The sequence below is a fragment of the Equus przewalskii genome, chromosome 3 (genome assembly GCF_037783145.1).
Source record: "Equus przewalskii isolate Varuska chromosome 3, EquPr2, whole genome shotgun sequence".
In the NCBI taxonomy this organism is placed as follows: Eukaryota; Metazoa; Chordata; class Mammalia; order Perissodactyla; family Equidae; genus Equus; species Equus przewalskii.
In genome coordinates this window covers 47,306,389-47,322,450 of record NC_091833.1, presented here as the reverse complement: position 1 = coordinate 47,322,450, position 16,062 = coordinate 47,306,389, and the positions used below count along the sequence as shown (strand labels likewise).

General features: G+C 37.4%; 1 protein-coding gene across 8 annotated transcripts in view; it reads left to right on the top strand.

Moving 5' to 3' along the window:
• CCSER1 (coiled-coil serine rich protein 1) overlaps positions 1-16,062 on the top strand; it is a 1,207,616-nt gene that overhangs the window by 508,481 nt on the left and 683,073 nt on the right. Inside the window, exon 9 of one of the 8 annotated variants that reach the window (XM_070614298.1) lies at positions 1,116-2,443. The exons of the other annotated variants lie outside the window; for them this stretch is intronic. Coding sequence (XP_070470399.1) covers positions 1,116-1,133 — 18 coding nt within the window. The 3' untranslated portion in view covers positions 1,134-2,443. Of the gene's footprint in view, positions 1-1,115; positions 2,444-16,062 lie in introns of those variants that run through there. 8 annotated transcript variants of the gene reach the window in all.

Here is a 16,062-nt window from a genome sequence, read left to right as displayed (position 1 = left end):
GGAGATTGTATTTTTAATTGTTTGCTAGGTGTTGGCATCTTTATTAATATATTCATTTTGAGTTATCTGTTTTCTAAATCAAGGTTTATGTTTTTTTATTATTATCATAGAATTCATTTTAAGCTATGTGTCTCTCTGAATAATAAAGCATTATTTTAGGTCTATGTTTATATTTTAGACTTCAGCATACAAGGAGCAGATAATCCAATATTTGTTTAATTAAAAAATGACATAAAATTTATTTTAAGACAACATTTAAAGTTAACTCATTCAAAATTCTAGAATATTTAAATGTGATTTTAAAAGGGGCCGTGTTCCAGATGTTTGCTCAGAAGTCATCTCTGTAGCCTGTTGCTCCTGCTAGACCAAAGGCCTCCTTAAAGGCAGTTGACCTAAGACGTAGCTACAGTCCAGCTGTAATTTCCTGAGCACTTCCAATGGGCTACACAGATTTTAAGGTGGTTTTACATATTTTTTTCTTAGGAAAAACTCCCTAAGTTAGGCTAGGCATTTTTAACCCCGTTTTCCATAAGAAGAAACTGAGACCAGAGTCTTTAATATTTCCAATATATCTCTAATAAATGGCAGAGCCAGACCGATTTCAAAACCCATGCTTTAAACTACTATGCTATACTGGAGGTTGTGCCTTGAACTATACACAACTGTCTGGCTAATTCTCTGTCGCTTGTATTAACTGAATGAAATTAAGGAGTAAATCAGACTATCTTTTGTGATCACTCAAAGGATGTTTTGACTAGATTATTCAGTATCGTAGAAGACCATGTTGTCACGATTTCTATTAAAATAAGCAATGATAATAAAGACTTTTAAATAAATCTAACAGCATATAGTTCTTTTTCAATTGAAGATAAGTCCTGTTTCTGTGGAATAATTCATCACACATTTTACTTTGGGATTTAAGAAACATACTGTCTTCTGAATTCACAGCAGAGGAGACTCTCATCTCTAACCTTATCTAGATTGCTTCTAAGGGGTTAGATAAAATGTGGGCCTAAAGTAATGTGTTAATCTGTGTTTGGATCAGCATGGGTAAGATATACAATTTTTTAAAAAAATATGACACTCTAATTTCTTTCTTTTTTTTTAAATTTCAGGTACACCCTGGTTTCTAGTGAGTAGTCATTTTTCAAATATTAGGGGCAGATTTCGTTCTGGGAGGTGAAAGTTCTGGAGGTTGATCTCAACTGATACTGATTAACCAATACGTAAATCTGTAAATACTGTATTGTTGTAGGACTCAGTCCTCCTTTCTGCAGTCTTTTCTCTTTTCTAGATACACTCACTCCCTGGTTGATTTCATACCATCTGTCATGTGATGCCTCCTCATTATTTTGTCTCCATCCCAGACTTCTCTGAGTTTGAGACTCAAACACACAAATACCTACTCAATGTCTCCATGTGGATATCTACCAGGAATGCCCAAATTGACAAGAAGATTCAAAACTTTTGATTTTTATCCCATTATACCCACCTTCCTTTCCTAAATCTATCCTCTCTGAGTCTCCAAATCTCCTTCACAATTTCAATGAATGGTTTGATTGACTCCTTCATTGCTCAAATCAAAAAAAAAGAAAAAGAAGAGAATTTCATCCCTGATTCTTCTCATTCGTTCCCACGCACATTCCATCCATCAGCAAGTCAGCTTTGCCTTGACAATATATAAGTATATTCCAAATCTGTCCATTTCTTCCACTTACTCTGCCATCATCATCATCATCTCTCACCTAGACTATTGCAACGGTTTCTTACTGGTCTCCCTGTTTCTATTCTTGTCTCCCATATAATCCATTTTCCACACAGAAGCCAGTGTTTTCTCTATAAAACATAAGTTGGATTATGTCATTCCTTCTTGAAATACTCCAATAGCATCCCATCAGATGCAAAGTTAAAGTGAACTACTTGCCAATGGCTGCACACCTTATATGTCGTAGCCCATGGTAGCTTTTCTGATCTCATCTCTGATTTCTCTTGCATGTTTTTCTAGCTTTGGCCATGCTGACCTTCATGCTGGTCCTCAAACATACCAAGTCCTCTCCTTCCTCAGGACAGTTGTACTGACTTTTTCTTTTGTTCCCATCTTTCATTCTCCAAATTACCACATGGCTCATTCTGTCACTGTATTTAAGAATTTGTATCTATGTCAGCTCAGCGGAAGAGTCTTTCCAAACTGTCCTACCTAAAATAGCTGTCATATTCCAGCTCCTTTTCCTATCTTATTTTTCTTCATGGCATTTGTTATTTTTCATGGCACAAAACCCTGTCACCTGACATGTCACTGTATGTCTGTATTTAAAATCAGTTTTGCACAGTAAAATAGAAGCTCAGCACAGGCAGGAACTTATTCACCCTTATTCATTGTTTCCCCATGTCATGCAACAATGACTGGCACAGAATACCTATTAATAAATATCAGTTAAATGAATATTTTGTTATTTCATGTTGTATTTTATTTCTCTCTCTTTTTTTTTTTTCTTCTGGTGAGGAAGATTGGCCCTGAGCTAACATCTGTTGCCAGTCTTCCTCTTTTTTTTTCCCTCCCCAAAGCCCCAGTACCTAGTTGTAGGTCGTTCTAGTTCTTCTGTGTGGGACACTACCACAGCATGGCTCGATGAGCAGTGTGTAGGTCCACGCCCAGGATCTGAACTAGTGAACCCCAGGCCACTGAAGTGGAGCGAGCGAACTTAATGACTTGGCCACGGGGCCAGCCCCCTGTATTTTATTTCAAACATATGTTTATATGTATTTAACACATTCATATACCTAAATGTATATATGTGTATATATAGGATTTGCAGAGGGGCAAGGAATTGTTATCATTGTTTTTGTTAATAAAAATCATGATAATATTCTCTTCTATGATACTGAATTGTCTAGTCAAAACAGTTTTTGAGTGGTCATAAATCTACTCTGATTTAGTCCCTGTTGTCTTCCAATTAATACAGGTTACATAGAATTATCCAGATAATTATATATAGTTCAAAGTACAACTTATAGTCCAGAATACAGAGTTGGGGTCTTTAATTTGATGTCATCCATTATGGTGAGGTTATTTAGTGCTCTTCCTTGTATACCCTTTCTTTCCTTTAACTGCATCTAATCCTTTCTGACTTGAAAACCTGGATAACATTTTTCGTACCTTGTTAGAAATTGTGTTTAGCTACAAAAACAAAAGACAAGAAAAAAAAACACATAAAACGACAGTGACTTAAACCCTATTGTTGACACAAACAAACCATAATCAGTCTAGAAATCAAAGGTGGAGTGAGTTTCTTGTGAGCTGTTTTGAGGACTATTGCCTGGGAGAACTTTTCCACCAAGGAAAGAAGCTCTCAGAAGAAGTGAAGTGTACAGAGTGGTTATATACGGTCTTGGAACAAAGAGTGTCCATCACATGCTAGGACAATCTCTTTTACTAAGATGCTTTGCTAGCACAGCAGGTCAGTGGTCACAAGGTGAGCACAGTAAGTCAGTAATTAATCATTTGTTTCTGGGAAGAAATGCTTATCCTTAAAGAAATGCTGATAGGGGAGAGGCAACATCCCTATCTTTAAGGGCAGGCATCATTCTCAGCTTTGGGACGTTGTAAATATTTAAGGCAGATGTATAATGCTTGCTCAACAGGCTACATCAGGCCTTTCTGGAAAAACAAGATCAGTTTGAATTCATTTTAAACCAATTGGCTTCCTCATATACTCCAATATATCCTATTGCTTTGCATTTATTTATCATTTTCGCCCTTTTTGATTAATAATCTTTCAATAGAAAGCATTGATGATCAAAATATTGTCCCTTGGCACCAGGGTGGTTGCTGCCTGCCCTGGGTCCATCATGTCCCTCAGTGCTAGGCTTTTGTCTCATTGATTTACCTAGTTATCTACATTGGGGGAAATAGTTGGATATAGTGGACAAGCATAGAGGTATATATTAACAGTGAAACCTTTCATAGGTTATATAATTTTTCAGTTAATTTTAGATTGTCACATAAACATTGTACATGTACTTTTACATGACTCCTTATGCTTTCATTGTTTACATTTATAGAACAGGTACAATAATGATGATAATTCAAAATTTGAAAAGATTAGTTTTAAAATGAGGTCTTAGGCATAGTCCTTATAAGAAAAGGAAATTCATTCACGATTATAAGATCAATTGACCATCTCAAGTTGCTGAGCAATCATTACTCTAGCCTGCATACCAGTCTTACAACACTGAGTAAAGGAAATAGTAATCAGTTTGAATATTATGACTAATACAAGAATTACAAGGAGTAACAGAAATAGGAATTGCAATCCAGATTGCAAACGGGAACCCATATCAGAAGGGAGCCAACTAAGCAAATCAAGACTGGGTGTAGGATTGCTTAAGGCATTCACCTGCTTTTTTATGTGCTTTAGCAGAGATGAAAAATTGGAAGACTCATCAGGTATAAAAACACAGCATTGGGTCTGAATGGTTGCACATATACCACCTTGGGATGCAGTTAGAATATCCAAGGCCATTCTATTTTGAAGGATAGCCTTTCTCATTAAAAACATTTCAGTATTTCATAGGGCTATTATTAGCTGACTATCATTAAGCACTTGTTGAGTAAATTTATTGAGAGCTTATGTATGTGATATGACATCTTGTAGTCCAAAGAAGGAACAAGCATAGCCACTTGGTGTTCATACCAGTAGAACACTGAACAAGTCCATCTGGCCTTCAGGAGAGGAAGATGGGCAACAGATGTTAGCTCAGGGGGAATCCTTCCCTGCATCCAAGGGAAGCCCAGGGTGCAGCATCCTAGCCATCCAGATGGTAGCCAAGGCCAGAGGTTTGTTCCAAATAACCGTTGAGTTCCATTAGGAGCCACACAGTAAATACCTGGCCTTCAACGCTAGTCTGTTCCAAACAAATTAATTTTTTTTTAAAGTATGATAGTATTCTGAAGACCTTAACTGGAACAATTATAAAATGAGTATATGGTATAAGCATTACAAGGGCTTAAAGGAGGAGGTATAAGGTTTGGAATATAGGCTGGTCCAGAGTCCTGTGACAGCTGTCTACAACAGATGCCCACTTCTTCTGATCCTGGTTCAGAGACATCTGTCATGGTTAGTTGAAGTTGGGTATCAGAAATAGGAACTGAAAACACCTTCCAGCACACTGATTCTGGATTCTGATTCTACAGCACACTAATTGATTAAGAGTATGTGATATGATCCTTTCCAATGGGGCTACAGAGTCTTTTATCTGGTGTCTTTTCCAGTAAACAAAATCTCCAGGTTGCAGTCCATGACCCTTAAGGTCTTCGTCTTCTGGAAGCTCACTGTGAAAAGAATCAGCTACCAATCTCTCATTTTTTTTAAGTATCTTAATGAGATCTTGACAATAATGTAAGATATCTCCTTTAAAGCAAAGTTGGTTCATATATTCCTTCATCTAAGTGCATAGGCCATCCAGTTATTATTCCAAAACGAGACAGCTGATATTTACTAAAGGGTGGAGATCTAAGATTGCGGAGAACTAGCTGAAGAGCTTTTGGCCATGAGAGATAAAATGCTTCTGAAAGCTTTGCCAGTTTTTTAATTGCAGTAACATTGGATTATAACATTATATAGCTTTCAGATGAAAATAGTAATATATTTCGAATTCTGTGTAGATTACATCATGTTCACCACCCAAAAACTAATTATAGTCCATCCCCTCACATATGAGCCTAATCACCCCTTTTGCCCTCTGCCCCCTTCCCCTGTGGTAACAACCAATCCAATCTCCATTGCTATGTGTTTGTTTGTCGTTGTTTTTATCTTCTACTTATGAGTGATATCATATGGTATTTGACTTTCTCCCTCTGACTTATTTCACTCAGCACAATAGCCTCAAGGACCATCCATGTTGTCACAAATGGCCGGATCTCATCATTTCTTATGGCTGAGTAGTATTCCATTGTGTATATATACCACATCTTCTTTATCCATTCCTCCCTTGATGGGCACCTAGGTTGCTTCCACGTCTTGGCTGTTGTGTATAATGCAGCAATGAAGATAAGGGTGCAGGTATCTTTATGCATTTGCATTTTCAACTTCTTTGGATAAATACCCAGCAGTGGGCTAGCTGGATCATATGATAGATCTATTCTTAATTTTCTGAGGATACTCCATACTGCTTTCCATAGTGGCTGCACCAGTTTGCACTCCCACCAGCAGTGTACGAGGGTTCCCTTCTCTCCACATCCTCTCCAACATCTGTTGTTTCCTGTCTTGTTAATTATAGCCATTCTGACCTGAGTGAGATGATGTCTCATTGTAGTTTTCATTTGCATTTCCCTGATAGCTAATGATATTGAGCATCTTTTCATATGTCTTTTGGCCATCTGTATATCTTCTTTGGAGAAATCTCTGTTCATATCTTTTGCCCATTTTTTAATTGGGTTGTTGGTTTTTTTGTTGTTGAGATGTGTGAGTTCTTTGAATATTTTGGATATTAACCCCTTATCTGATATATGGTTTCCAATTTTTTTTTTTTCCAATTGTTAGGTTGACTTTTCATTTTGTTGATGGTTTCCTTTGCTGTGCAGAAGATTTTTAGTTTGATGTAGTCCCATTTGTCTGTTTTTTCTTTTGTTTCCCTTGGCTCAGTTAGACATGGTACTTGAAAATATGCTGCTAAGACTGATGTCAAAGAGCATACTGACTATGTTTTCTTCCAGAAGTTTCACGATTTCGGGTCTTACATTCAAATCTTTAATCCATTTTTAGTTGATTTTTGTGCATGGTGTAAGATAATGGTCTACTTTCATTCCTTTGCATGTGGCTCTCCAGTTTTCCCAACACCATTTATTGAAGAGACTCTCCCTTCTCCATCATATGCTCTTGGCTCCTTTGTCGAATATTAACTGTCCATAGATGTGTGAGTTTATTTCTGGGCTCTCAATTCTCTTCCATTGATCTGTGTGTCTGTTTTTGTGCCAGTACCATGCTGTTTTGGTTACTACGGCTTTGTAGTATATTTTGAAATCAGGGAGTGTGATACCTCCAGCTTTGTTCTTTTTTCTCAGGAATCCTTTGGCTATTCTGGGTCTTTTGTTGTTCCATATAAATTTTAGGATTCTTTGTTCTATTTCTGTGAAAAATGTTATTGGAACGTTGATAGAGATTGCATTGAATCTGTGGATGGCTTGAGGGAGTATGGACATTTTAACGATGTTAATTCTTCCAATCCAAGAGCATGGAATATCTCTCCATTTCGTTGTCTCTTCTTCGATTTCTTGCAACAATGTTTTATAGTTTTCAGTGTACAGATCTTTCACCTCTTTGGTTAAGTTTATTCCTAGGTATTTTATTATTTTTGTTGCAATTGTAAATGGGATTGTATTATTCATTTCTATTTCTGCTACTTCATTGTTAGAGTATGGGAACGCAACTGATTTTTGTATGTTGATTTTGTGTCCCGCGACTTGACTATATTCATTTATTGTTTATAAAAGCTTTTTAGTGGATTATTTAGGGTTTTCTATATATAAAATCATGTCATCTGCAACAAGTGATAGTTTCACTTCTTCTTTTCCAGTATGGATCCCTTTTATTTCTTTTTCTTGCCTGATTGCTCTGGCTAGGATTTCGAATACTATGTTACATAGGAGTGGTGACAGTGGGCATCCTTGTCTGGTTCCTGTTCTTAGAGGGATAGCTTTCAGTTTTTCTCCATTGAGAATGATATTTGCTGTGGGTTTGTCATATATGGCCTTTATTATGTTGAGGTATTTTCCTTCTATACCCATTTTATTTAGAGTTTTTATCATAAATGGATGTTGTATCTTGTCAAATGCTTTCTCTATATTTATTGAGATGATCACGTGATTTTTAGTCTTCATTTTGTTAATGTGGTGTATCATGTTGATGGATTTGCAGATGTTGAACCATCCCTGCATCCATGGAATGAAACCCACTTGATCATGATGTATAATCTTTTTAATGTATTGTTGTATTCAATTTGCTAGTATTTTGTTGAGCATTTTTGCATCGATGTTCATCAGTGATCTTGGCCTGTAATTTTCTTTTTTTGTGTTGTCCTTGTCTGCTTTTGGTATCAGGATAATGTTGGCTTCAGAGGAGGAGTTAGGAAGCCTCCCCTGCTCTTCAAGTTTTTGGAAAAGTTTGAGAAGGATAGGTATTAAGTCTTCTTTGAATATTTGGTAGAATTCACCAGGGAAGCCATCTGGTCCTGGACTTTTATTATTTGGGAAGTTTGGATTGCTGTTTCAATCTCTTTACTGGTGATTGGTCTATTCAAATTTTCTACTTCTTCTTGGTCCAGTTTTGGAAGGTTGTTTGTTTCTAAGAATTTACCCATTTCTTCTAGATTATCCAATTCTTTGGTGTATAGCTTTTCATAGTGTTCTCATTGTCTTTTGTATTCTGAGATGTCCATTGTAATCTCTCCTCTTTCACTTCTGATTTTATTTATTTGAGCCTTCTCTCTTTTTTTCTTGGTGAGTCTAGCTAAGGGTTTGTCAATTTTTTTTATCTTTTCAAAGAATCAGCTCTTGGTTTCATTAATTTTTTCTATTTTTTTTTAGTCTCTATTTTCTTTATTTCTGCTCTAATTTTTATTATGTCCTTCCTTCTGCTGATTTTGGGCTTTGTTTGTTCTTCTTCTTCCAGTACCTTGAGATGCACTTTTAGATTGTTTATTTGGGATTTTTCTTGTTTGTTGAGGTAGGCCTGAATTGCTATAAACTTCCCTCTTAGAACTGCTTTTTCTGTATCCCACAGATTTTGGCATGTCGTATTTTCATTTTCATTTGTCTCCAGGAATTTTTTCATTTCTTCTTTGATTTCTTCATTGATCCAATCATTGTTCAGTAGCATTTTGTTTAATCTCCACATTTCTGTGGCTTTTCTGGCTTTCTTCCTGTGGTTGATTTCTAGTTTCATACCTTTCTGGTCAGAAAAGATGCACAGTATTATTTGGATTTTCTTAAATTTATTGAGACTTGTTTTGTGGCCTAATATGTGATCAATCTTGGAGAATGTTCCATGTGCATTTGAAAAGAATGTATATCCTGTGGGTTTTGGATGGAATGTTCTGTGTATATCTACTAAGTCCATCTGGTCTAATGTGTCCTTTAAGGTGAGTATTTCCTTATTGATCTTCTGTTTGGATGATCTATCCATTGGTCTAAGTGGAGTGTTAAAGTCCGCTACTATTAGTGTGTTACTGTCTATTTCTCCTTTTATGTCTGTTAATAATTGCTTTATATATTTAGGTGCTCCTATCTTGGGTGCATAGATATTTACAAGTGTTATATTTTCTTGTTGGATTGTTCCCTTTGTCATTATGTAGTGCCCGTCTTTGTCTCTTGTTACAGTTTTTGTTTTAAAATCTATTTTGTCTGATATAACTATTGCTACTCCCACTTTCATTTCTTTGCCATTTGCATAGAATATCTTTTTCCATCCTTTCACTTTCAGTTTGTGAGTGTCTTTAGGTCTGAAGTGTGTCTCTTCTATGCAGCATATATATGGGTCTTGTTTTTGTATCCAGTTGGGCACCGTATGGCATTTGATTGGAGCATTTAGTCCATTGATGTTTCAAGTAGCTATTGATAAATATGTATTTATTGCCATTTTGTTACTTTTTTTCCTGGGTGTTTTAGTAGCTCTTCTCTGTTCCTTTCTTTTTCTCTTGCTCTCTTCCCTTGTGATTTGATGGCTTTCTTTAGTAATATGTTTGATTTCTTTTGTCTTACTTTTTTGCTTAGTTATTATAGGTGTCTGATTTGTGATTACCATGAGGATCCTATTTAATATTCTATGTATATAACAGTCTATATCGAGTTAATAGATTCTTTAGCTTGACCTCATTCTAAAAGCTCTACTTTTTCACTCCCCTCCTCCTGCATTTTATGTTTTTCACATCATATATAGTCTCTTGTTTAGTGTGTGTCTATCCATTACCCTCTTATCATTGAAATAGGTGATTTTAGTACATTTGTCTTTTAACCTTCATATTCACAGGTAATTGATCTGCTACTTTTAGAATATTTTTACCTTAACAAATGATTTTATTGCCTGTTTTTTGGGGGAGGGTTGATAATTTTTTCAATCTCTATTTGTGGTCATTGCTTACCCACTTAAAGAAGTCCCTTCAGCATTTCTTGTAGAACTTGTTTCTTAGTGATAAACTCCTTTAATTTTTGCTTGTCTGGGAAGCTCTTTATCCTCTTTCCATTCTGAATGATGACCTTGATGAATAGAGTATTCTTGGCTGTAGGTTTTTTCCTTTTAGCACTTTACATATGGTGTGCCATTCTCTGCTCACCTGTAGGGTCTTGGCTGAGAAGTCCGCTGATAGCCTGATGGGCTTTCCTTTGTATGTCACTTGTAGCCTTTCTCTTGCTGCTTTTAGGATTCTCTCTTTATCTTTAATTTTGGACATTTTAATTGTAATATGTCTTGGTGTGTGCCTCTTTGGGCTTATCTTGTTTGGAGCTCTCTGTGCTTCCTGAAATTGGATATTTGTTTCCTTCCTCAGGTTAGGAAAATTTTCATCTATTATTTCTTCAAATAAATTTTCTGCCCCTTTGTCTCTCTCTTCTCCTTCTGGGACACCTGTAATCCAAATGTCAGCATGCTTGATATTGTCCCAGAGTTCCCTTAGACTGTTCTCATTCTGTCTACTTCTTTTTTCTTTTTTCTGTTCAGCTTGGGTGATTTCCTCTACTCTTTCATCTAGCTCACTGATCCCTTCTTCTGCATCTTCTACTATGCTATTGAGTCCCTTTAGTGAATTTTTCATTTCCAGTATTGTATTCTTCATTTCTGACTGGTTTCTTTTTATATTTTCCAGTTTTTTGCTGATGTGCTCACTGTGTTTATCCAGTCTTCTCCCCATATCTGTGAGCATTCTCATGATACATTGTTTGATCTCTTTGTCGAGTAGGTCGCTTGTTTCTATTTCATTTAGTCCTTTTTCTGGGGTTTTGTCCAGTTCCCTTGCTTGGAAAGCATTCCTTTGTCTCCTCATTATGCCTCTTTCTCTGTGCTTGTTTCTTTGTGTTAGGTGAGTTGGCTATGTCTCCTGATCTTGGAGAAGTGTGTGAGATGCCTTATGAGGCGCAGCAGTGTGCTACCCACTTGTCACCAGTCCAAATGATCCAAGAGTGACCCCTTTGTGGGCTACTTGTATCTTTCTGCTGTGGCAGTGTTGCTCTTCTTGCAGGTACCCCAGGAGTCTAGTCTTTCCTTCCCTGGCCAGCTGTTTGTAAATCTGGTTTGGGGACCCTCAGCACCATTTGCTACAAAAGCTATCAGCACAGTCCTCTTGCAGTTTTCCTATTAATTGGGTTGGTACCCAGTGTAGCTAGTTGCTAGGCTCAGGGGCTTACAGTTGCAACAGGCCTCAAGCCTACAAGGCTGTTGTCAGTTCTCTTAGGAGTACAGCTGTGTGGGTCTGGCCCTAGGCATGGGTGCACTCGAGTGTTGCAGGCTTGGAAGTTGGGGCTGATCCTTTTTATGGCTGTTTGTGAAGCACAGGTCTTCTGCTGCTGATAAGCCTCACCCCGCACAGTACCGCACACACCGTCAATGCAGTTCTGGTCCATGCACACTTCCCAACCCCCTGGAATGTACCCTGACGCCACACTGCAGAGGCCTCCACCTCTCTACCAATGCCCCCCACTGTTCTCCTGGTCCTCACACAGGCCCTGCCCCACAGAGGCAGACACGTTTACCTGCCTGTAGATGATCAAGCCACCCAGTCAATGCAGGCCGAAAAGGAGCCTGAGGGCTTGCTGTTGGGTGGGACTGGTCCCTAGGGTGGGCTGTCTGCCCTGGGCGAACTGGATTAAATCTGTGCTGTAGTGAGTGTGGCAGACCCCTGGGCTAACAGGCCAAGGGAATAACCTCAATGGTGCCCACCGGGGTCTGTGTCAGCACGCCTGGACCAGTTCAGAACAATGGCCCCCACCATTGTCTCCATCTCTCGAGAGGTCCCTCTCACCAAGATGCCCCCAAAGCCCACCAGGTGAGTCTTGTTTCACCAAAGGACTGTTAGCCTTCTCTCTGGTGATTTTCAGTTGCTGCAATGAGTGAGTTTGTGCTTGGGCCCTTTAAGACCCAGGTCTTTTCAGCTTTTGGCTGATAGCTTTTCTGGGGGTATCTTTGCTGCAGTTAGTAGCCAGCAAAGCCAGACAGTAAGACCACCATCTCAGTTGGGCTGAGTCTTAAGTATACTTACAGCAGTATCGGCCCCTGCTCCAGACCTCACTCCTCCAGGGAGGGCTCCTAAAGGTGGCTTTTTTTCCTCTCCAGCAGGAATTTCTGCCTCTTCCGCCTTAGTCAGGACTGTCCCTTGTTGTGGGGTTCTTTTTATCCAGTCTTCAGTTTTCTCTCCAGGGTAATTTTTCCAAAAATAGTTGTAACCTAGTTGTGTTCATGGGAGGAGATGAGTTCAGAGTCTGCTTATGCCACCATCTTGACGAGATCTCTGCCAGTTGAGTTTTGATTGTACTGTTAGTTAAAATGTTGCATCATTACCCAAATGTCACAAATAGGTTTAATTATTTGCCTGATGAAATGAATTCCCCAATCACTCTGTAACTAGGTAGGAATTCCTCAAACAGGAATTATCCTCTCCAATAATAATTTATCTGCTGCTAAAGAAGCCATTGCTCTTCTGCAAGAAATGGCCTCAACCCAATGTGAGAGCATACAGATCATTACCAAGATTTATTTATCCTTGAGATGGTGGCATTTGAACAGGGTTCAATTGCCATACCTCAAAGGGTCCCTTAGAAAGAGGAAAGGGGCCTTGTGACCCATGAAATGGTTTCCCTAGACCAAACAAGCATAATTAGTTTAGTATATCTCCCCGTTTGTAGGAAGAGAGAAGATTTGAATTTTGGGGAAGCTTGTCAAAAATGTCAAAAAGTTTTAAAGCACTTGGTCAAACAAGATCAAGTGTTAGCTGATCTTATGTCACTTTTAAACAATGGTCACTGTGAAACAATGCTTAGTTATCCATTTAACCATGGTGACTATTAAATATTTTCAGGCAAACACAGAAAATTAAGTAACTATAAGAAAAACCCTAGCTCCTGTGATTGAAGACCTGATAAAACAATAAAAGAAATTTATTTTGATAAAACATAAAATCCCTACCCTTCTGGTAGACTACCTAAAATAAAGAAAAAGTTTTCATAATCTCTTTATCAAGAGCAGACTAGAAGTTCAAGAAAATTATCCTTTAAAGAGAAAAAAAAAATCTAGTTTTTGTACCTGCTTACTTTTGATATTAAAACTTATTTACTTAATTAAATTCATTTTAATTTTAGCCAACTTTACCATGCACAAAACTCTTTCCTCAGGGTTCCTCTGCTGCAAACCTTCCATAACATTCTCTTTACATTCAGAATTTACCCCATGGCTTCTTTCTTCCCTCCTAGTACTTCTGGACAAATTTATCTTTCTTAAAAAATAAAAATATTTCTATTTCTTAAATCTTCTTTACTAAAAACATACATTTTACTTCCCTTAATTTTTTATATTGGCATCCCGTGGACTGGCAGATCCACAAATACTGTCTGGAAATTTGCTTTCTCATGGGACATGAGAACAAAATATGTTTTGTTGTTGGCAGCATGGCACAAAATATGTTTATGAATAATCCCAAATATTTTTCTAGTTTCTCTGTAATAAGAAGCCAAAGGTAGATAAATCTATGTTTAGTAATTAATATCTAGTATTTTGTCTTATGTTGAAATGACCTAGATACTCAACAAACTTTATAATTTAACTTAATTTAGCAAAACTCTAAGATTTTAATTTCCCAAAAGGTTTTGAAGCTATTTTAAGTACATACACCATAACACAGAATTATCATTAAAAAGTTCACAGAACTTAATCTTTGTCACATTTATTTAGTTTACTTGTCCCCAGTAATTTAGATTGCCTCCTAGACTTCATGAGACATTAGCCTAAATTAGTGATCATTCTAAGTTATCATTTTCACTAACAACTTTTGTAACAGAGATAACATGAGCTTATTTGACCAATAAACCCAGGTAGAATAAAGGCTGCATGTTCACATCATATCCAATGTTGACAACTCATACTCCTATTTCAGTCAAACTGACAAACTTAAATAAGCTTTCACTTACCAATGATTATTTTATATCACATTAACTTGAAAGACATTTGCTTAGTTTCTGTTAGATTTATATGAGCACTTACTTTAAGCCAATTGAATAGAACTCTTTTGGAAATTATACCATTGGGAGGTAAAAAAAAAATCATGTACATATATAACATATATTGATACACATACACAGAGACTCCACAGCTATTGCTTTAAAATTACTGCCATGAATCAATTATAGTAAGACAAACTCATTAGTTATGAATACAAATTTTGTTTTAAGCTTTTTCTACTAATATTTGTAGAGAAGACACTCAAGATGCTAGATTTTGGGTGAGGGCACTCTTTTGACTGTTTTTCTTTCCTTTTCCCTTTATTTTTTCCTTCAGGAATTGGTGATGGGCTAGATAACAGTTCCTGGAGAGGCTATAAGCCCTTTGAGATAAAGGAAATAGGTGGAATCTGAACTACCCCTAAAGCTGTATTTCTCAGTTTTACAAAAATTTGTAAGTTGAAGACAGTTGCTCTTAATTCCTCAGAAATTTGGATTGTAACTTAAACAACATCTTAGGTTGATCTACCTGTCCAACTGCATGATCCATAATTTGCTTCTTTCCCTCTGGGTTCTTAGTTTTATTTTAACTTAGGGAACAAGGCCTGGGGAAAAAATTATCAGGCTCTGAATTTCAGCTTCCACTATGGCTGAATTTTTGATCAGAAGTTGCTAAATCCTTTCAAGTATCTTGTCAGGTTTCAGCTGGGATAAACACTCACTATACCTGGCACTATTGAACAACTTCGTTAATTTTTAACATAGTAGTTTTCCAGAAAATTTCTCAGATTCTCATTAACTCTGGGAAGGACTCATCTTGGGCCCTCCTCCAAAGGTAGATTACTGGGTGTGTGTGAAGCCATGACCTAACATATTTTTCTTTTGGGTACCTTTCATAACTTAATTCTTTATTAACTCTTTGCAACAAAACTTTCAATAAAGTTATTTTGGAATTTTGAGGTTTTTGCTTTTAAGTGCATTAATTCTTAAATGATCTTATCTAATAAGAATGTACCTTCTGATGGCCAGTGTGATTCCCCTGAGGCTGAAGGCAGTTTGTTAGGACCCTTAGTCACGAATGGAGTACAACCTGCATTTCTGTCTAACTGTCTCTGACTGCAAAATGGGGTGCAACTGCATTTTTGTCTGACTGTATTTTGGGGCCTCCAACCTGAAAATTATCAAGCCAAGCCCTCAAGATATGAAACAAGCTTAGTAAGACTTTGCTCTTCTTTGTAAATATTTACAGCTTCCAGAACCTTTAGTTTTTGAGCAATTGTGTTGGAAGGTGGCACACTTGACTCTAAAGTTTTCTCTGTTATTTTAAACTATCACAAGTTATCTGGCCAGCCATTTACAGTTATCCCCATTTTATTAAGCACTTCCAAGTCTCCGCATGAAGCCGGCTGGAGTTCCAAGGTAGGGGAGGCTGCCCATTTTTGAAACTGGTCAGCTTTTAGAAGCACGATTTCCCATTTTTCTTCTAGTTTCATTTTACTGTGAAAACTGAATAAATTCTAGGGACAGTGCAGTGGGTCAGAAATGTGCTGCTTGTGTCTCCCTAAAGAAAGGTTGTAAACACTCTCTTATGTTCCTCAGTTTCCCCTGCCACTAGTCTAAACCTGCTGTAGTGGCTTGGAGTGCTAGAATGGGGAGTGGACTCCTTATTTGCACGTTCCTGATGAGCCTTTAATTAATTATCATGAATAACAATAGAGTTCCCTATGGGACCACTATCCATCATGAGGCCTGATCCCCTTTGATCTCAGTCACCTGAGAATACCTTTCTGCTGAAGGAGCTGGTGGCCCTTCTCTTCAGAGCTAAATATTTTCAGACTCTCATTTCTCTATCTAACAATTTGTTC